This window comes from Emys orbicularis, chromosome 1 (genome assembly GCF_028017835.1).
Source record: "Emys orbicularis isolate rEmyOrb1 chromosome 1, rEmyOrb1.hap1, whole genome shotgun sequence".
Taxonomy (NCBI): Eukaryota; Metazoa; Chordata; order Testudines; family Emydidae; genus Emys; species Emys orbicularis.
Window position 1 is genome coordinate 86228056 of NC_088683.1, and position 23130 is coordinate 86251185.

Consider the following 23130-nt stretch of genomic DNA (forward strand, 5'->3'; position numbering starts at 1 on the left):
TGTACATAGACCCATCATGTTGGCTCTTTGCTGTGGTTCAGGATGCTACATTTTGGTATTGGGAGTGCAGCCCTCAGCAAGAGCATATGGTGACATGCCACAGCTTTGTGACAGCACTGTTTTTCTAGGGTTACCATATTTCCACAAGCAAAAAAGAGGATGCTGGGGGGGAGGAGCCCTGCTCTAGCCCCGCCCCTGCCCCACCCCCATCCACTCCCTTCCACTTCCCACCCCCTGATTGCCCCCCTCAGAACCCCCAAACTCCCCCTGTTCCTTGTCCCCTGACTGCCCCCTCCTGGGACCCCTGCCACTAACTGCCCCCTAGGATCCCACCCCCTATCTACGCCGCCCTGCTTCTTGTCCCCTGACTGCCCCCTCCTGAGAACCCCCCACTCTCACTGCCCCCCTACGACCCTACCTGTCCCCTGGCTGCCCCGACCCTTATCCACACCCCAACCCCATATTCACACCCCCGCCCCCAGACAGACCCCCGGGGACTCCCATGCCCTATCCAACTGCTCCCTGCCCCCTGACAGGACCCCCAGAACTCCCAACCCATCCAACCCCCTCTGCTACCTGCCTGCCTCGACCCCTCTCCACACCCCTGCCCCCCTGACAGCCCCCCCAGAACCCCAGACCCATCTAACCCCCCCTGCTCCCTGTCCCTGTCCCTGACTGTCCCAACCCCTCTCCACACCCCTGCCCCCCTGACAGCCCCCCCCCCAAACTCCCAACCCATCCAACCCCCTCTTCCTGTCCCCTGACCAGGGCCGGCTTTAAAGAGCCCAGGAATCGGGCTGCGCTCCAGCCGGAGCTCCGGCCGGGGTTGCGGGGCTTGTGGCCGGGCCGGAGGTGCTCGGCCAGGGCTGGCCCGGCGCTGCTGGGGCCCGAGCCGGGCCGGACCGGGGGTGCTCGGCCGGCGCCGGGCCGCCGCCCTGGGGCCGGAACCGGGGCCGCCGCCCTGGGGCCCGAGCCAGGCCGGAGCCGCTGGGGCCGCCGGGCGCCGCTCGGCCCGGGCCGGAGGGAGCCGCTCGGCCAGGGCCGCGCCTCCCCGGAGCTCTCCTCCTCGCGCCCCCGCCCCAGCTTACCTGCTGCTGCCTCCCGCCTGCCCCTGCTTCTTTTCAGACTTCCCGCGAAGATCTGATTCGCGGGAAGCAGGGGAGGGGGAGGAGCAGGTGGGCGGAGCGTTCAGGGGAGGGGAGGAGGGGGAAGACAGCTGCGGGGCCGGACAGCGTGGTAAGGCTGCAGGGGATGGGGGAGTCGGGAAGGGGCTTTGGGTGCCCAGTGGCGCTTGGCCGCCGCTTTTCTGTCTATAAATAGCCGACCAGGGGGAAATCCTGGACATTTTTAGATTTTTAAAAATCCCCCCGGACGGCTATTTATAGACCGAAAAGCCGGACATGTCCGGGGAAAGCCGGACATATGGTAGCCCTAGTTTTTCTGACTGATTTGTGTGGGAATCTCCTATTTGTCCACATTCACACTGCTCTTGCACTTCATGAATGTTGCCTCTGCATTGTGGTTCTGAGTGATATGCAAAGGGTCTGTATTACTAGGGGTATATGCATACTGGATCATCTGTATTCCTGCATTTCATGGAACAATGGTTTGGAGATTCCACTAGAAACTTGATCCTGAAAGGTACTGAGCACTCTGGCCCTGATTTAGCAAAGCACTTAAGCATGTGCTTAACTTTAAGTACACCAATAATCTTGTTGACTTGAAAGGAACTACTCGTGTTTAAAATTAAGCATAAGTTTTAATACTTTACTGGATTGAAACCAGAGGGGGTGTGTGTGTCTGGGTGGGTGGGTGGGTGTGATTTGACACAATATTGCTACTGTGGTCAAACAGAACTTGTGCTTTTGTTTTAGCAATGTATTTAAGTGTAGCATTTCAGACAAGTACATTTAAAATCTGTATCCACCAACTTTATTTCAAAACATATAACTCCAATGCTCACTAGGCCATATGTTGCATTTTTGCTTATGAGACTGGACCAATTATGCTATGATTTCATACAGTGGGGTTTGCACATGGCATTTTGTCCTAGGTTGCTACATTTATAGCAATATACAATATATACACAATTTATAGCTATATGATGTGGAACTCCCAGCAACTCATGACCCATAATTAGCATTCAGGGGAGCAAGGGGACAGAACTATACCTCAAACAAAATGTTATAGTTTTGTAATTTTTTTGTTCTCCTTGCTTTTCTCTGATCCAAATTTCTCTTGCCTTAATTTTGGGTATATCAAATTATAAATACAGCTGAAATATATGTCTTATTGGACCCTGCAATAGAAATTACGTGCAGATGAGCACATTTTCTTCTCAAATTAATGAGTGCTTTTCCCAATGAGAAATCACCAAATTCAATCTGAATTTGTTTTCAGAAATTTGGCTGCATACCAATGAGCATTTTTTGGATGCCTACAATTCTGAAATGGAAGCTCCATGGCTAAAATACATGAGGAATACTTGTTCCAATGCCCTTTGAAGTCAATGGGAGTTTTCCCTTTCAATGGGCTTTGGGCCTGCCCTGTGGGAACTATTGGAATATCACTCCCTGCCGAGAGATTAGGATTTTGTGCACAGTAAATTAGCATACATGACTCTGTAAATAGGGAGAGTGGCTTAATCCAGGGTTACCATATGTCTGGATTTTCCCGGACATGTCCAGCTTTTTGGTCATCAAATCCCCGTCCGGGGGGAAATTCCAAAAAGCCGGACATGTCCGGGAAAATAGGGAGGGGTCGTGGGGCTTGGATCCGCGCTGGGGCCGGAGCCGGAGCCGCTGGGGCCGGCGGTGCTCGGCCGCCGGCCGGTGCCGCTCGGCCGGGGCTGGTGCTGGGGCCGGTGCCGGACGGGCCGGTGCCCCGGGGCCCGATCCGAGCTGGAGTCGCCGGGGCCGGGGCTGGCGTGCTCGCCCGGAACCGGGGCTGGCAGCCCAGGGCCCGAGCCGAGCCGGGCCAGACTGGGCCGCGCCTCCTCGCGCCCCCCCCCCGCCCCAGCTTACCTGCTGCCTGCCTGTCTGTTTCAGGCTTCCCGCGAACATTTGATTCGCGGGAAGCAGGGGAGGGGGAGGAGCAGGGGGCGGAGCGTTCAGGGGAGGGGGCGGAGTTGGGGAGGGGACTTTGGGAAAGGGGCGGAGTTGGGATGGGGCCGGGGCGGGGAAGGGGCGGAGTTGGGGCGGGGAAGGGGCCCCTTGGAGTGTCCTCTTTTTGTTATTTTAAAAAATGGTAACCCTAGCTTAATCTAGATGAATGATCAGAATCAATTTAACTTAGGCAAGAAACTCTATTCTGAGATTTATCTGTGACTGTTCTAGGTGGAAAGCGGTTGCTAACTAATTATTGCAAGGGAATGAACATACTAAAGGAGAGAGTCTACTTACTACCTGCTATTGATATATTGCAAAACTAAAATAGGGCCTATTTTGCAGGGCCAAAAAGGAATGAAGAGTTATGGGCCAGGTCCTCAGTTGCTGTAAATAGGTGCAGTTCCAGGGAAGTTAGTAGAGCTGTGTCCATTTACACCAGCTAAGGATCTGGCTTTGTATCTTTACTTACTGAGCAGCTGCAGTAAGTTCGGAGCTGTACAAACAGGAAAACATAGTCCTTTCCCCAAGGAGCTTGCACTCTAAAACATTTAAATAAAATCAAGACAGAACATAGAGGCATGAATTTAGCAGTCACAGCTGTACTCAAAGTGGAAGAAATCTAGATGTAAATTATAGAACATGTATAAGTAATTTCATGCAAAGGGTCATAAACAGGATACATTACAAGATGAGGTGGTTGTAACACAGTCTAAATTAATCCAGGAGACATCTGGGTTTGTTTGTGAAAGTGAAGGAGATTGAGGAGTGTAGACTAAAGCAGAAAAGTGGGATTTAAGAACTGGAGAGAGCAACCATGTTGGACAGGATGGTCTTTTCTGGGTACATTTCTTGTGTTCTTATGGATCTTGGAAGTTGTGACCGGTGCCCCAGGGGCGGCCACACTGAGATTGCTTAATTAGGGCAAATTGCAAAGAATGGGGCAGACAATCCCCAAAGCTGGTGGTTATTCTAATACTTAGATTCACTGAGCCAGCAACAGAAAAGCTTCTACAATACCTTACTGGTTACCCAGAAGTCAGAAATACAGTTCTCTTAAAGCAACCCAGCTTTGAGCTTCCACCCAGACAGCCTAGTCAAATATGATGAGGATTAGTGAAAACCTTTTTCATCGTATATAAAAAGTGCTTTCAGGTCAATGAATATTTCAGATCTTACCCAAATACACATTTACAGCCAATTCTTATTAACTAAACTAAAATTTATTAAAAAAGAAAAGAGAGTGAGTACTGGTTAAAAGATCATTATACATACAGATATGAATAAAGTTCTAAGGTCAGTTCATAGTAGAGCTGGTGAGCTTCAGAGTTGTAAAAAGTTCTTTCAACTCAAACTTCCCCTGATGAAGCTTAAGCAGATCTGAGATGATAGGATCAGGGTCTAGGGCTCTTTTTATAGTTATCTAGCAGCCTCTTGACAGCGTGCAGTCCTTGGGTGAACAATAGTGTCTTTGACGTAACCTCCTATGTCCTAAGAACCACTAGTGATTAGCTGCATGGATTAATAAAAGGCAATTGCCCATCTCCTACCATTTACAGGTAGTTTCCACAAACTTCAAAGAGAAAGTCAATGATATTACAACATTCACAGTTTACATAAATATTAACATATCCTTTTGATCTTTGAATTAACAGAATACAGCGATAGACAGGAACCATTTGGTTACACTGTCAACCTCAAACACAATCATTATCTACTAATATGTCTCTAAAGGTTGAATCTGGGTCAATTAGCCTGCTAGTTGTGTAACCCTTTCTGGCCCTATGTCACAGAAATGTTCAGGAATAGAGGAACACGGAAGGGAGGAGAAGTATGACTAATGAAGCATAGAGGAAACTCCAACTGTAAATACATTTTTAGGGCTGAATCAAGATTGGTTTTACTTATGAAAGGAAAAGCCTGGGAAGACCCTGCACTACTATAACCCATTTGGTCACAGTGGAAGAAGTAAAAGGGCTGGTTAAAAAACTAAATGCTTGTGAAAAAAGGATGAAAGGAACAGCAGCTGCACCCCAAAGGGAGGGGACAAGATAGGAAATAGGCTGTAAAAGAGTGAAGGCAATTTTTTTGTTTTGATGGCCCACCAAACCTTTCATCATCCATGTAAGCTTAATATTATAGTGCCCCTCCATCTAGCAAGGAGAATTGGGGTGATGTTTTCTCAAACTTGTTAGGGTTGCTTCTTCAGTCAGAAAGAGAGGATGCTAAAGAATGGCACCACTCATCTACTAGTATATAAGTTAAAATAAAACTCAGTCACCATAGTGTTTCAATGTCTAGGTAGTTCCTCCTTCCTTCCAGGGTCTAACTGTGCAGCTTCTGCAAGACACCTTGAGTAGCTTGTCTTCCTTTCACTCTTGCCAGGGGTGAAAGTAAAATTAAGCTCTTACCGGTACGGGGCTAGCTCTGCCCCCTGCTGCCCCGGAAGGGGTGGGGCCTTGGGTGGAAGGGGTGGGGCTGGGGTCAGTGTCCCCCAGCCAGCCCATCTGCACTGCCTGGCCCGCGCCACTTGGGGCTCCAGTGGCGATTTAAAGAGCCCGGGACTCCGGCCGCAGTAGCAGCAGCCGGAGCCCCGGGCCCTTTTAAATCGCGGCCCCGGGGGGCGCAAAAGGGGCAGCGACATTAACGCGCTGCCGTGGCAGCGCTTTAAAGTCAGTGGTACGGGCCGGTACCGGCGGCCACTTTTTACCAGTACACCGTACCGGCCCGTACCACCTTACTTTCACCCCTGACTCCTGCACAACATTCCCTGAAAAAATCATGATGGTCCCAGAAATCCAATCTTGGAACAGTTGGTGACCTCCTTGCTCCTCAGTCTTAACTTAAATTCACTGTAGGGGCTAATGGTTCAAGTTTGTCTTCCTTTGATCTGCTACAAAAATGAAAGGTCAATTAACTTTTTTTCTTAAAATGCTTGCAATCATATGATTTCCTTATTTAAAACAGAGGACCATTGTACAGAAGTCTCATGCCTAAACTGAGTACTTTACATTTCTGTACTGATGCATCGCAATCTCTCTGTGTTTTCCAACCCCTTGAAAAAAGATATATATATTTTTTAATATCAACGTTAATCAAGTTTTTTCCCCCTAAATGTGCTTTCTACAAACTAATTGAAAGTAACTAATTTAAGTTACAGGAAAATATTTTAATTGAGAGTGGATTTACATTGTAGAAAAATATTCTCTCCATCGGAGGAGGGCCTTGTCACTGGACTTGACTTGGCGTGCTCTGTCACAGGTTCACTCTGTGAATGTGGGAAGTCGTGTCATTTTTCTAAAATCCCCAGTTGTAAAATGGGGAGGATAATGCTTCCCATCTCCCATCCTTTGTCTGTTTATGACCAGACCTTCCAAGGGAGCTAGTTAGGTTCCTGTCTTTGATGAAGCTCCATACAGGTGTAGGGATCTGCCTGTGAGGAACAGCGTCCAGGTTTGCTGTTTTAGATTGCAAGCCATTTCAGGCAGGGAAGGTCTCTAACTTAAGCCTGGTCTACACTGCGGGGGGGGATCGACCTAAGATACGCAACTTCAGCTACGAGAATAGCGTAGCTGAAGTCGACATATCTTAGTTCGACTTACCTCGCGTCCTCACGACGCGGGATCGACTGCCGCCGCTCCCCCGTCGACTCCACTTCTGCCTCTCGCCGCGGTGGAGTTCTGGAGTCGACGGCAGAGCGATCGGGGATCAATTTATAGTTTCTACACTAGACGCGATAAATCAATCCCCGATAGATCGATCACTACCCGCCGATCTGGGTAGTGAAGACGTACCCTATGTGTTTCTAAAACATGTAGCACAATGGAGCCCTCATCTTGGTTGGGGTCTCTGGAGGGCCCTATAATACGATTAATAATAAATTGTACATTTTTTTGCATGATATAAAAATAATTTTCTAAAGTGATATTGCCCTACGTTTTCTTATGTTGGAGTTGCCCAGGCATTTCCATAAATTTATATAGTTTTACCACTCAGTTTCAACAAAGAATTGTGGGTGATGCTTGGAATTGAAATGACCACAGATACGTTTTGTTTAGACATAGTGCGTCAAACACTGTTTTTTGTCTCTATAGTGTAAATCTTACACCAGTATTTTGGCCCAGCCTGTTAATAAAGTAATTAATTTGTTATTAAAATATGTCTATAATAATATTATATCATAGTTACATCTTCACAGAGTTTTTTAATTTTTGTTATAGTATTTAGTTATATTTTTATCATGAAGACTGTTACTGGATCTAAATTAAATACGGAAATTTTAATTTTATGCATAACAAAGTTATGATGGAGAGGAAAGCAAGGGAATAAACTGTATTTAATGCCTACAATATCACAAATTGTATGGCACTTTCTAGTTCTTATGGTCTAGCAATATGTTATATAAGATTCAGCTTCCTTTACTGCAAAGCAGGAAACCAAAAAAGGAAGGGTGAAGCACTTCATTTTCTGGCAAGAGAAAAAACAACAATACCTATTTGTTTGACTCTATACCTGCTGTATCCTGGGTAACTGCATTCATTAAAAGAGGCTACTGAACATATTTCAGGTCTGAAGCAGGGTTCCATGGACCCAGCTGAAGGCACACTGAGGATTGCATGGAGTGGGAGCCAGTAATTCATAGTAGATCTGGACATTATAGACTTTAAAACAGCAGAGCGGCTTTGCAGTATAGTACAGCAGGGGTGGACATGTAGACAATTGGCCAGAGAAGTAGTACCAATAACAGGCTTCGTATCTGGATAGATATCCACAGTGTATCAAGGAATAAATGGCTGTATCTGCTTTGATTCTTTCTTTCCCTCCCCATTTATGTTAGTAATTGTTTAGTACTTATATTTGCATAAAAAGAAGCTAATCTATGATAAACTTACATATTCACTGGGTACTTGATTTTTGGTCAAATCTTTGTCCCATTGAAGTCAATGGCTAAACAGGCCAGATTGACAAAAGGACCGTCACATCTCTCTGTACGTTTCCAAGAGTATATTGTGTTGACACGCTGTTGAGAATAGAAATACCTCCAAAAATTGTGGCCCATAAGGGGAGGGCATTTTAGAGTATTGTTGAATAATTTTGTCACATGTTCTTCTCTTGTCTGATTTTCAGCAAGAACTGTTATCACCGGTCAAAAAGTCACCAACCTTGATCCATTCTGATTTATCAGCTGTTTATGCTACTATAGTTTTGAACAAGACAGTTTTGTTTTTGGGAACAAAAGATGGACAGTTACTGAAGGTTAGTGGAATGTGGGATTTTTTCCTAATCAATGTGTTTTAATGAGTAAATGTTTCCCGTGTTCTATTTTATACATTATATTGTAAATTAACATCATCATCTGGATAGCTCTATATTCTGTTTTGTTTGCATTTTAAAGAACTTCAGTATTGTTACTTTCACTTTCTAAACATTCAAATGCACAATTATTGGTTTACAGTCCCTTGGTGACAGAGGAACACAGAGAACAAAATAACATCCAGATGAGATTATATGTCCTGCTTAAAATCCACAAATATATTTCACTAATTAAATAATACCTATAGTCCTTAATTTATTGTTTGTACCACATTTAGTTAGTCTGTGTTTACCAGTGGATACCAAATATTATTAGATTTCTCTAGTTGTTTTTAAAAAAACATTTTTCTGTGTCTGTGGTTATCTGTCCATTAGGAACCGAGACCAGACTCATTTTATTAAGGCTACTGAGCAGTTGACCTTTGCCTGTTTTGAATCAAAAACTTAGAAATGAAAGGCTTCCATCTCACTGTCAAACCCGGGAGGCAACTCTCTTTTATTTTAGATTTTTTGCCCCAGAGTTCTGTAACAGTGCATTTCCTGTCTACACTGCAAAAGATGACTTTTTTTGTTTTTATTAAGCAGACAGCTGGAGTAGAGTAGAATACACTATGAAAAACTTTCTCCTGTTTGTTTCCAGGGTGCTGGAGACCAATTTTTGATAATTAAATAAAACTGAAGGCTTTCATGTTTCTATAGCTCAGTGGAGACCATGAACACGTCTCTGTTGCTTAGCCTTGTTTGTGGAAATAAGAAATAAACTCAGGGCAAATTTTGTACTGATGTTAGTTTGCTGATTAGTATAAACATTAAAATATCTTTGGATCCCCTACTCCTTTTACTTTTGTGAGAGGAGAGGCGTAGACACTTGTGGATTTGGGTTGGGTGAGATATGGAAGAGGAATAGCAACTCACAAGCATCCTCTCATCAACCCCAAAAGCCCCAGGGCAAAGCAACTCCTGTTACTGGAGACAGAGTCAGCAATAACTTGTGTAGGTTCCTTTTCATGCTGTGGAAACTCCCCCTTGAGGGGTGGTCCTGGGAAGCAGGGGTCCGGGGAGCCAAGTCCCGTACAGCATTACTCAGACAAGAGCTGTACTGTCAAGGGGCTGCAGAGAGTATTGGGATTTGGGTGGCAGTGTGGAAGCATGGAGCCTCTACCCAGATAGTCTTTGCCTCTGGGAGTACCCGTGGATTTAGGGGGCTGAACCTCTGCCATGAAGCAGGGTAGGGGCCACTCTCCATCTTCTCAGAGAAGAAGGCATAAGATCGGTCTACGTTAGTGGTCCCCAAACTGTGGGGCGCATCCCCATAATGGGGTGTGGTGGAACATTTAGGGGGGGCGTGGTGGGACCACCCAGCCATGCTCTGCCCCCATCTCTGCTCTGGCCCCACCCCCAGCTGCGGTCCCGGCTGCTGGCTGAGACTCTGCCCCTGGTTCTGCCCTCAGCCTCGGTCCCTGGCCTGGCCGCAACTCCACATGCGGCTCCTGCTGCCGGCCCCAACTGCTGCGTGGCCAAGGCTCCGCTCCCAGCCTTGGCCCCACTCCCAGCTCCAGCCCTGGCCCTGGCCTCGGCCCCTGGCTCCCAGCCCAGCTGCAGCTCTGGCCTGAGCCTTGACTCCCTTATCCCTATCTTCGCCCTCCTTCCCCTGGGAGCCACGACTCAGCCCCAGCCATGTCTCCCGGGCATGGACGGGTAAGGAGCGGCCCGATGTGAAAAGTTTGGGGACCACTGGTCTACATCTTAGACCTTAGTTCGTACTATAGACCCCTTCACCCTCCACTCTACCGATAGAAATTGTTACATACTTCATATCATATGGGTATATCTCTCTCTTCCTCCTCGTTTGATGTTGATTTCAGTTAGTTACTTTATACTGATAAAAATTACATTACCTACCCTACTCCAAGATCCAGATTCAGTACAAAATATATCTAGTTTCTATGCTACAGAAAATATGATCTGATGTTCTTGTCCTCCAGCTTTCTGAATTATGAGAACCAGACACATTCTAAAGAAATCACATCACAATAAGTCCTCTAAGTGGTCTAATGATGTAGCCATTGTCAGAGCACGGAAAGGATTTATGATTAAAATATTAACTGTCTTCTTGTTAATTAAGGGGTTTAGTGGATAATTTTACATCTCATGTTTTTAGACTATTCTTAACGACAATATGGAACCAAACTGCCCAGAGATTTTGTATGAAATTGAAGAAGAATCTTCTGTTTTTCCCAAACTTGTACTTGACCCAGTGGATAGTGACTACATATATCTGGCATTTGCTAACGAGGTTGGTACAATACTAGATAAAATGATTAAATGATTAACTGCTATCTTGAACACTTTAATACATTTTCTGTTATTGTATAAGTAGAGCTTTTCAATTGAATTACAATCAAACCTTGATTATCCAAACTGCAGTTAACCAAAGCTTGGCTGCATCCCCCAAAGTTTCGCTTTAGACCCGCAGAGCTCATAATAGGCACTTAAACCCATGATGACTTTTATGTTCTCCCATTGAGGGAGTACTCATATGATTAAAGTTAAGCACATGGTTAAGTGTTTTGCTGGATCGAGACTAGAGTGTTTGAACCAGTCATGACTGAACACAAGCTGCATAGAAGACCTGCTGATAAACAGGTCTCATAAACTCTGTGGGAACAAAGCGCTGAGCCAGTGGGCTAGTTCTCTATAATGTGCGGCGTTTGGTAGCAGGCTTTGCAGTCAGTACTATTGAATTATGTTAACTCGAGATATGGGTTTGAAATCCTGGCTTTATTGAAGTCAATGGCAAAACTGCTATTCATTTTGGTGGGGCAGTATTTCACCCATGACCTTTATACCTTCCCTTACGATAAAGTCTCTTCAGTGCCAGTGAAAATCATATTTTTACCCTAAAATCTAGCAGAATGATTACAAATTGTTATAGACACCCCTTGACTTTCAAGGATGGAGAATCTCAAAGTGCAAAAGTTTACTGTTCTAAAAATAGGTCTAGATCTTTAGAAGAAAGAGCTTGATGTTCTTTAGTCTTGTTGGAAGAGCAAATTACTATGGAGAAACATTTAGGAATAAATACCTCTCCAAAACCTTGCTTAGGGGCTTAGCAAGATCTTTCATAAAAGGAGACTTCTGATCCTGAGTACAGACTTAAGTTTGTTAGTAAATTCCCCTAATGATCTGAACCTCTAATTATTTCAGACACCTTCAAATAAATTGGGTTCTGTTGTATGTATTTCGAATAAGAGTTGATCGAGGATCTGAGCAAAACCACAATAAACAAAAACAAACAATCTTAATGCCTGCAATACCATTTATAAGCAAATATTTTGAATCAGGAAAAAGTTTAGCATTTATAAATAATGTTCATAGTTTTCATTTAAATTATTTCATATTGAAAATGGTTAATTGGAATATTAGAGACAAATTTTCAAATATACATGTATCCACAATAACCTGTTTTTGCACACTAAAATGGAATTTTGAACACGTTTCATAATTCCATGCATTTGTACCAGTTTGCATGTGTAGTTACCCAATGCATACATGCAAATATCTATTTGCATGCACAGATGCATTTTTTGCACATGCATTTTTGGATGCACACTCATTGCAACATTCAAAAATTTGATTTTTAAGAGGCAAAAATCCATTCTCTGCTAAACTAGAAGATTCATCATAAACATGCCCCTTTCTATTATACATAATTCACTATGCTATTCCAGTATTTCTCCCGTATCCACTTATGGTAACATGGGATTTTTCAGAAGTTAGACCTAATAGCTAGTTTTCCAGACTAAAATTTACCTTACTTTACGAGTTAACTAATGAGAAAACTCCATAGATATCCAGTGGATATCTATTTTTTTTAAGTACATCACTTGCTTGCTGTAGATTTTTTTAAAGGCAAAGAATAAACATTCATTTTATGAGGTTCATGAAAAACTCAGGGCAAATTTTGTAGTGATGTTAGTTTGCTGATTAGTATAAATATTAAAATATCTTTGGATCCCCTACTCCTTTTGCCCTTTTTGAGCAGAGCTAGTACGGTTCAGTGTAAGTGATTGCTTTCTGTATTTTTAGGTGAGAAGAATACAGGTTGCAAACTGCAATAAATATGGTTCCTGTAAAGAATGTTTATCTGCAAAGGATCCACACTGTGGATGGTGTCATTTAAGCAAAAGGTATTGTCTGATATTTTAGACTTTCATACAAAAACATAATTAAATGTTATTTTTTAATAATTCAGGGCTGTATTCAGAATATACTTAGGCCTGATGTACACTAGGAATTTATATTTATATAGCTATGTCTTTTAGAGGTGTGAAAAATTCACACCCTGAGAGACATAGTCAAACTAGCCTTACCCTCCCCCCGTGTAGTCAGTGCTAGGGTGACAGAAAAATTCTTCTGTCAACCTAGATACCACCTCTTGTGGAGATGGATTACCTACACCAACAGGAGAACCTCTTCCATCGGTGGAGGTAATGGCTACACTGAAATGCTACTGTGGCTCAGCTGCAGCAACGCTGCTGTGCCACTGTAGTGTTTTAAGGGTAGGCAAGCCCTAAGTGTCTCTTCAGCTATAGGGGAATTTTTATGAAGCCCTCTAGCTATAAATATATGACATGTTTACTGTCACATGAGAAGGGGCTCCACGCCTTCCAGGGGCTGTGTTAACCTCTGGACATTTAGGATCTCCCGATGAAATTTATGTAGGACTCTTCTATGTGAGAAGAGTGAATTCTTCTGTTTTAAAAAATCATTTGTTGTATTAAATCATGAACAGGTATCTAGAGACCCTCTTTTTAATGCTAGGCATATTTTGTATGTGAAAATATAAATAAAGTCCTGAATCTCCTTCAGCAGTTAGGGTTCATTGTATTAGAATTCTTGTCTGATTCTCTATGCAAAATGTTAGGAAGATTTTTCTTCTAGGTCAGTAGGGAACAACTTCCTAAGCATCTCCCATTTTTGCCATTAGTTTTGTTGCTTTGTTTGAAGCTGCATGGGCAGGTTTGGCAGACTGCTGTAAATTTTAATCCCATCCGGTTTGTTTTGCGTTGATGTTAACAGACTGCTGTTGAAGACCCAGGCATAGGCAGATATTGGTGGAAAGTAATCAAGTATCTTTTAAGTTGTTTTATCCAAGTTGTCTTTTGCTGACCCAGAACAGAAGTTCCACCAAAACTATGTTGTTAATGGAGGATAGGTCCATCAGTATGGAGGATAGATCCGTCAATGGCTATTAGCCAAGATGGTCAGGGATGCAACCCCAGGCTCTGGGTGTCCTTAAATCTTTGATTGCCAGAAGCTGTGACTGGACCACAGGGAATGGATCACTCAGTATTTGCCCTGTTCTATTCATTGCCCATGCAGCATCTGGGATGGGCCACTACAGGGTACTGGGCTAGATGTGCCATTGGTCTGACCCAGCATGGCTGTTCCTGTTTTTATGTTCTTTTGTTATTTATGTTACCCTTATTGAGCTTTTCAGGTTTCAGGTTTTCTATGTGAGAAGTTACACATAGAATAGATGAGAGCTATTAATCAGTAAATCTCCTGTTAATGAAGGGGAGAGATATCACCAAAAGTTTCCATCTGTTGGAGAGAAAGAAAATCTGCATTTTTAAGAAACCAAATTACTGTAATATGCAACCTACTTAACACCCACACGATTTTTCAATATTAATGGATTTGTTTTTGCAAATTGAGGATGAAAAGTGAGTTTTTAGAAAAAGAGGTGGAGATGTTTTTAACAAATGTTTTTATTTAAGTTTCTACATATATACTAAAAACAATGTACTCTGTAATATATCTTTATCATGTGCCAGAAGTACACTTCTTGTTGTCAGCAGATATTGTTCTTTGTACAATAATTTATCCTTATCTGCTCCTTTACTTAAGGATAAATGTTTGTCTTAAATACACTTTCCCTTTATTTGAATAAAACTTATTATCATCTCCTGATTTTAAAGGGATAAAATTATCAGTATTGATTTAAATGATGGTGTTCTGATGTGAAAATATGTACATCTTGTCACATCTGTATACATGAAACAAAAAAATATTTTTTCTACTTTTTCATTAAATAAGGGCTAGTGCATACATTCCCTTCAGTCTGTCAAAACTTTTAATAACAGAATAGAGCATTTCATCTGGATCTATATTTAATTTCCACATGTAAATCTGTGCTTAACTGAAGTATGTTGGAATGAATCCAGTTGAAGGTGCTAATATTTTTTTATGCATTTCACATAGGAAAAGAATACAACCTTGCCTCCATATTTATACCTGCCTCTGGAAATTTCCATTACATGCGTCTGACAAAGTGGGCATTCACCCACGAAAGCTTATGCTCCAATACATCTGTTAGTCTTAAAGGTGCCACAGGACTCTCTGTTGCTTTTTACTGTTCCAGACTAACACGGCTACCCCTCTGATACTTAACAGATCTGTGTTATTTTTCTTATTGAAGAGCAGCTTAATTTTCAAATGTACTGCGCACTTGCAGCTCCCCTTGACTTCAGTGGGAAATGAGTTGATCAGCACTTTTGAAATCAGGCCACATTTCTTCAGAAAGGGCTGTACTTTTGCACCAGGAAACCAGCATTTTGCAGCAAGACAATAAAGAGATGAAGTACAGTAAACCAAAATGGCTTTTTGGTTAACACAGTGGTAAACTAGGTGAAGGTCCTTTATTGACTTAATCATACAGTAATGAATCTGTACATCTAGATATAGTGCTCTTCATGGTATATGAATGAAGTGATGCACATTGTAAAAAGGGATCTTTAACAGAATAAATATTTTGCTTGCTTGTAAAGATGTGACAAATTCTCAATTCTGCATCTGTCTGTACACAAATTCATGCATTTTGCAAATCTCATTGTGAAATTAATTGCAAATACTTAAACTGGACCATGCCACCTTGACTCTGTCAAATCTGCCACCCGCTCTCAGCCATTGCCAGACTCTGTCCTTCTAAACTTGCTCCCGTCTTCAAGATTCCCAGTCATTCACATCAATTTCTTTGTGTTCTCTCTTGCCTCCATGTCCCAGCTCCCTCATTTACAGTGCCGCTGATCCAGTCCCAGCTCTCTGCCTCCATCATGACTGGGCTCCAGATACCCTCACCTGCTCACTCTTAATGCATAGCTCTTTCCCTCCCTAGTAATTTTCTGAATCTGAATGCTGATAGCTGCTAACTGTCTGCCAGATACCAGTAGTCACTTGTAAGTACCCAATGGATCAAAAAAATTATGTGGCTTTGTTAGATCCCAATTTATTATTTATACAGTATGGGCTAAGGCCATGTCTACACTACAAACTGCAGTCATTGCAAGTTATGTCAATGTATAGTTGTCAAAGTTTATGAGTAAACTTGGCTGCTTGTGTTGGTGCTGTGTGTATTCACCAGGAGTGCTTGTGTTTATGTAGTGTGGTGCACCACGGGTAGGTATCCCAGTGGGCCATTCACCCCCACCAGAGCCACTGCCTTTGGGGACATTTTCTCAGTGTTTTCTGGGATAGTAATGATTCGCCAGGCATTTTGGGAAGCTAGGTGTCAAGTTCCCAGCATGCAAGTTTCTCCATTCCATAGTACCTTCCACGTTCCATAATTTTTATGACATTTTTTTAAAAATGCCACAAACTTGTGTGGTACTTTTCAGTGTCTGCTGTCTCTGACACAAGCAGGGAGCCCTCAGAGCTCAGCACTAGTCTCATGACCATTGCAAATACAGAATGCTGACCTTCAGGAAGTACTGCAACAACCAAGATGAGGAAGATGATGATGTCTCTGAGGAGAGTTTGTTGATGGACATAGCAAAACAAAAATTCCAGGTTGTTGGTGGTGTTCATGAGCAGGTGCAGATGGTGGAGCGCCACTTCTGGGCCCAAGAAAAGAGCACTGACTGGTGGGATTGCATTGTAATGCAGGTATGGGATGATGAGCAGTGGCTGCAGAACTTTCAGATGCAAAAGGCCACATTCCTGGATCTCTATGCCAAGCTCGCCCCAGCCCTCCAGTGCAGGGACACCAGAATGAGAGATGCACCAACAGTAGAGAAAAGTGTGGTGATCATGCTCTGGAAGCTTGCAATACCAGATTGCTACTGTTCAGTGAGAAATCATTTTGGAGTTGGAAAATCCACAGTGGAGTCCATTGTCGTGCAAGTGTGTGGGGCTGTTAATTGTCTCCTGCTATGCAGGACTGTGATTCTTGGCAATGTGCAAGAAATAGTGGATGGATTTGAAGCCATGGAATTCCCGAACTGTGGCGAGGTGATAGATGGAACACATATCCCTATTTTGGCACCATCCTACTTTGCTAGTAAGTACACCAACAGAAAGGGCTACTTTTCTATGGTAATACAGGTGCTAGTGGATCACCAGAGCTGCTTCATTGAAATCAATGCAGGCTGGTAAGGGAAGGTGCATAATGCTCTCATCTTTAAGAACACAGGACGGCTGAGAAAGCTGAATGCAGGGATATTCTATCCTGACCAGTGGATTACCTTTGGTGATGTAAAAATGCCTGTAGTGATTCTGGGGGACCTAGCCTACACCTTGCTCCCCTGCCTCATGAAGCCGTACACTGGCCACCTTGACAGCACCAAGGAAAGATTTAACTACAGGCTCAGTAGGTGACTGTGGAATGTTCTTTGGTAGATTGAAGGGTTGCTGGTGTTTTATTCACTAGTCTCAGCGAGGAAAAAATCCCAGTGGTTATAGCTGCATGTTGTATAGGCATCATATACGTGAGGCAAAGAGAGAAAAGCTGCCACCAGGATGGAGGGGCAAGGTGGAGTGGCTGTCTGCTAGTTTGAACAACCTGACACCAGGGCTGTTACAGGAGCCCAATGTGGAGCTATACATTTGAGGGAGGCTTTAAAGATTCCTTTTTACAGTTAGCCACATTAGTGTTCTCTCTTGCTGTCTTGAGAGAGTGTCTCTCTTCTATAGTTTAAAGTATGTATTGTTTTGGTTTTTGCCTGCTGGCATCTATTCCCTTGTGCCTGCTGCAAAATAATAAATACTACTGTGCCTGTGGCTTTCCCTGCCACTAGGAGTTGTGTGGTGCTTGCTGTACCTTTATAAATATGGCTGGGTGTTTTCTGACACTCTCTGAATTCTGGGGTGCGTGATGTGCATTTGTAAGTACTGTTTGATTTCTTAACTGCCAATATGCATTCTGTAATATTTGGTGTGAAACTAATAAAGATACTCTGATTCTCCGAAAATAGAACTTTGCTGAGTGAGCTGCCAGGTGTGTTCGTCAAGTTAGGCAACTAGGAAAGGGCATTTCAAAAATGTGGGGTTTTTCAAGGAGGGAAGGGGGGGGGCAGGCTTCTGGTCTCTTTCATCCTTGGGCAGAAATTATGAGAAGAGCAGTCACTGTCACAGGGAGAGGGGCATTGTGGAACAGTAGCGGGAGGACTCTTAGGGTTGACTCAGGTCGTGCAGTGTCTACACTCGCACTGCATCAGTCAGAGTAGGTTGATCATGGCTCTGCACCGTTCAGGAAGGTGGTTTTACTACATTGCTGTAATGGGATTCTTACTTTGGCTGGAGTCAAATTTGAGTGTAGACGTGCATAAACAGGTCGAGGCAAGGCGGCTTATGTTGACTTAACATTGTAGTGTAGACCAGGCCTAAGGATAGGGATATAACAAGATCATCTCACCCTTAAGTAAGTGTGCTTTACCAACATGTCAAGCATCATTTCAGTTGGTACTGGGGAGTAATAAGAACTTGGTGTGATGGGGCTCTGTGTGTTATACCTTTCCATTGTCACTGTTTCCTATAAAATCACCTTTTCTTTTAGTACTGTGCATGAGCATTAAAGGCCACCTTTAGGGCAGAGAAGGACACATTGTCCAGGGCCTGAAACAAACAGAACTCAGGAAATATCGTTTCTTGTTTTTGCCATGTAGGTATTAGAATTTTCTTATTTAAATCACATAAATTAGATATTCTGATAATCTAGAAGAAAGTTTTTCACTCTCGACCCTTCAGGCAAATATCTTTGCCCTGGATATAATTTAAGAGATTCAGTCTTAAACTCATCTCTGTCTTTCTGCTAATATTGCTGAAGTTAGTCTGTCTCCCTGTTTATAAACTGCAAGATACAATAGATACAGGGCTTTGCATTCCTTCTTTCTTTAACACTGAGCACCTTTGATCAAACTTCTCACTCAGTGGGTCTAATATTACTCTCATGTGCACCTATGTGATCCTACTGAAGTCAGTATGGTTGCAAGAGTGTACAAGAGAGCTGAATTTGTCCCATTTAGTTCAAGTGAAACCTTGTCAACCACATTGTTAATTTCTTGCAGTAAGGTTAGGATCTGAGCATTGTCTGTGAGGGCCTCAGCAGGTTCTGGTGCAATAGGAATTCAGTTTCCTGAGTTAGAGCACACAGAAAGTGGCCACTTGCTTGACTCTGTTTGTGCTGCCAACATCTTGATTTTTAGGCATCTTGGGGGGCGGGGGTGTTCTTCAGTCTTTTATTCATTTTTCCTTTTAGGATAATTCACTGTTTGTCTAAACATACTTTCATATAGTGATCCCTGAAAAATCCCATTGAATCCCCTGTCAGGATCTGTTACTTGAGGAATTTTATTAATTAAAGCCCCAAACATGCTTAATTGTAGATACTTGAGTAGTTCCATTTAAGTAAAGTTAATCATACACATAAGTGTTTTCGGGATTGAGGCATCATCTTTTTCATTCCACATGTCAAACAAACCAGTTTTGAATAGTTTTGTTATTATTTGCCTCCTGGAAATGAATGCTTTATTAAAACATTTCAAAAATTCCTAGTCGCTCCATGGTCTTCTGTCCAAACATACTTCTGTGCAGTCTGATTTACAGTGTATATTTTCTACATCAGTTTGATATTAATTGAACTTCATATGCCTACCCCTCCCACCTCTGATTTGATTTATACTTTAATGCTAGCAAAATATATTTTGCTATACCTTGTCAGAGACAGGGGTCTGATCCAAAGCCCATTAGAGTCAGTGGGAAGAGTCTCATTGGCATCAGTGGGCTTTGGACCAGACTTCAGGCCCCCTAAGACCATCTTAACTCAGATGTGTAAGTGCATTTCTAAACAAAGTCCCATTGACTTCAGAATACTTTGCTGAATCAGGGCCTAAAGGCATAAATGACTGCGCTGTGTATTTATTTCGAAATGCTAAATACGACTAGAAGATTTGTCTGACTGTTTTCCTATAGCTTTTTGTGGTAGCAGTTGGGTTCCTGTTAAAAATCAATAAGATACTGAATAAATTAAAGCCCTGCATCTGGTACTGAAGCTAGTATAAAGAAGAATTGACTAGTGAAATTTTGTGTGTGTATATGTGGTATTATTTTTAGGTGCACTTTAAAAGGAAATTGTTCACATTCAAATAACTCAAGGGACTGGGTTAACATTTCACATGAAGCTGATAAATGCCTTACAATCCAGATACGTCTCACTGGTAGAAACGAGGTATGTAAAAACAGTTTTATGTGTATTTGTTTGTCATTTTAAATGTGCTATTGCATCACTTACAGTAACTTTCCTCTTTTGGTCAGTACACTCCATAAACCAGCACCTGTCCATCTCAAAAACTGAAATATAGTGGATACTCTAACTGGGTGAATTTATAGATATGATAGATGCTCCCCTTATACCTCTTCTCTTCTCAGCCACAAGATGGGACATAAGGCCTTGCTTTATTGTGCTGACTCAGTACTTCATTATGCTGCCCAAGGGAGTGATTTAGTTATATTGTGACTTTATCACTTACGTTGTCCAGGGAGTATTTATGAAATGCACTAACTGGATTCCAGGTTTTATAAGAAGTCCGACTACAAGGCAGCATATGCACACAAATACAAACATGATCTTTGAGACCGTGACACTAGTGTTTGCAAAAATATTGAAATGAAAATGAATAGAGAAAAAAAAATCACAGGATCCTAGGAATGAGAAATGGAATATATGTACAGATGGAAGCCCACAGAGAACTTAATAGGGATGAAATCAGTAAGATTCTATAGAAATTGTTCTAATAATTGATATATAATAATATTAATACCTAGCTCTTGCACAGTGCTTTTTGTCAGTAAATCTGAATGCTTTACAAAAGAGGTAAGCATTGCTATCCCATGCGGGGAAACTGAGGCACGGGGCAGTGAAGTGACTTGCCTAAGGTCACCAGCAGGCCAATGGTCAAACTGGGAAGAGAGCCTAGGTCTCCTGAGTCCCAGCCCAGTGCTCTATGCACTACAGAGTTATTTTTAAAATTCTATAGGAGTTCAAAAAGGGTCCTCCTGTTAGCACAAAAAAAAGAATATGGACTATGGAGTCTAGTTTTATATATGCATACCAGTGCAGCTTTCGCTCCTTCTGTAGTAGATCTCACTTTTAGAATTTTTTTTCTGGGGTTCAGTCTCAATAGTCTTAATGTCATCCCTTTATATATCTCTGTACCCTCTTAAATACTTCTTCTATCTCCTCGTTGATCGCACCCTTTAAATCATTGTAGGCTGGTTTCATGTCCCCCAGCTTAGTTGTTTCTTTGCCAGCCTGTTCATCTTTACCTCTGTTAATCTTTCCTCATACATCAGTCACTCCAGCATCATGATTGTTTTTGCTTCTCTTTTCTATATTCCCTCCATTTCTGAGACATATTTCTGGCAATAAGAAAAAGATAGAAGTATGTTTGCTAAACACCATGAGGCGTAAAGCTGTTTATAGCTTATTCAGATGCAAGTGTCACTCTTACTGCTCCTGCCACCTGCAATCAGCACTACCACTATCACCTGACCAATTATTCTTGACTTGAGTGGGGTAAACAATTCATATTGATTAATATATTGGGCAAACCCAGCTCCTTTGTCCTTTGGAGAATTGTCCATGAACAGACTGCATTTTGTACTAATTTGCTCACTATCTGATTGTTTGGAGTCTCTTGCAAACAAATTTCGGTTTATGGATTTGCTCATTATCTGTTCACCACAAGTATTGCTTTGAGTATTCATTTTTTGAGCTGTGTGGTTGACCACCCAATTTGTATGATATTCATTTTGTTTCTTGATTGCATGAGCTAACATTTATAAATTACTTCCAACCAATTTAGTACAAAACAGATTTTATATTGTAATTAAATGCATTTTGGATATAGACCCAAAAGTTAACTTTCCATGAACATTTATACAGACCTGCACAAATATTTGTGAAAAGGGAATATAAAGGAGCATAACACTGTCAAAGCAAAATTCAATTAAACAGTTGTGAAAATATTCAAAAATATTTTTTCTCTCTTTTCACACACCTCTGATTTTAACAAGTCAGTAGTGCAGTAGCTCTCATCAACATCTTTTTTGTATCCTTCCCTGCTTAGAATTCCCTTTGACAGGCCTCTGGTGAATCTGTCTGCTTCAGACATGGTAGTTTTTCTCTGCACTTTATATAGTTTGAACTTTTGTGAAGACAGAAAGGCAATTTAATAAATATTGCAAGTAATCAATTGTATTTTTACTTTTTTTTTTTAGATTGTTGTGACTGCAATTGGAGATTTTTCAGCGGTCTCCAAAGGACACTTTGTTTGTATTGTGAAAGAGACAAAAACCAACCAAGTACTTTGTGAAAAGGAAGAGCCACAAATCATGAACTGTTCTTGCAATCTAAATAATTCAGCACTAATCAACAGGGGTATGTTTATTGAGCATCCACATGTTAAATACTTATTCATTATCCTTTATAACTGATTAAAACCAACAGTGAATACCTGCCCAGTGAGCGTAAGATGTAGATCAGTGGTCTCCAATCTTTTTACTCACAAGATCACTTATTGAATTTAAGATCAACCCAGGATCTGCCCCACTCCTTCCCCAAGGCCCCTCCCCGCTCACTCCATTCCCCCCATCCTCCGTCGCTCACTCTCCCCCACCCTCACTCACTTTCACTGGGCTGGGGCATGGGTTGGGGTGTGGGAGGGGGTGCAGGCTCTGGGCTGGGGCCGAGGGGTTCGGAGTGTGGGAGTGGGCTCTGGGCTGAGCCTTGGGCAGAGGGTTGGGATGCAGGAGTGAGGGGTGCAAGCTCTGGGAGGGAGTTTGGGTGTAGGGGTCATATGGTCACACTGTACCTAATCTCATAGAATCCACTGGACATTTCATGAGTTTTACTTTTTGTTAGTGTCATTTGTGGTTTATAGATCCAAAATCCTTCAGGGACTGTCACAAATCAGTGTAACATTCTCAACCATGGGGTGTCCAGGCTGGGGAGGAATGTCTGGGTGGGGCAGGGGGTTGGGGTGCAGGCCGGGATGCGAGCTCTGGGAGGGAGTTTGGGTACACGAGGGGTAGGGTGACCAGATGAGAAGCCAAAATATCGGGACCTCCGCAGCCTTTTCAATTGTTACACTCACCCGTCCGAGTCTTCGGAGGCATTTCGGTGGCGGGTAATAAGCCTTGCCGCCAAAGAAGGAAGTACCCTCCGCCGAAATGCCGCTGAGACCCGAACGTGCCGGGTGAGTGTAACAATTGAAAAGGCGCTCCCCTGCCTGTCACCACCGCCCAGAACAACAAGAAAAGAAAAAAAAAACGCCCGAAACAAAATATCGGGACAACTGGCGTCCCGACCGTACTTCGGTCGGGACGCAGGACAAACTGCTCGATATCGGGACAGTCCCGATTTTATTGGGACGTC

The 23130-nt window shown here is 42.8% G+C and overlaps 1 protein-coding gene across 1 annotated transcript in view; it reads left to right on the forward strand.

The window, feature by feature from the left end:
- The window catches only part of PLXNC1 (plexin C1), a 102219-nt gene that overhangs the window by 5607 nt on the left and 73482 nt on the right, over positions 1 to 23130 (forward strand). The window contains 5 exon segments of the mRNA XM_065417273.1: positions 8232 to 8360; positions 10579 to 10713; positions 12507 to 12607; positions 19809 to 19923; positions 21975 to 22134. Of these exon segments, the coding sequence (XP_065273345.1) occupies positions 8232 to 8360; positions 10579 to 10713; positions 12507 to 12607; positions 19809 to 19923; positions 21975 to 22134 (640 nt within the window).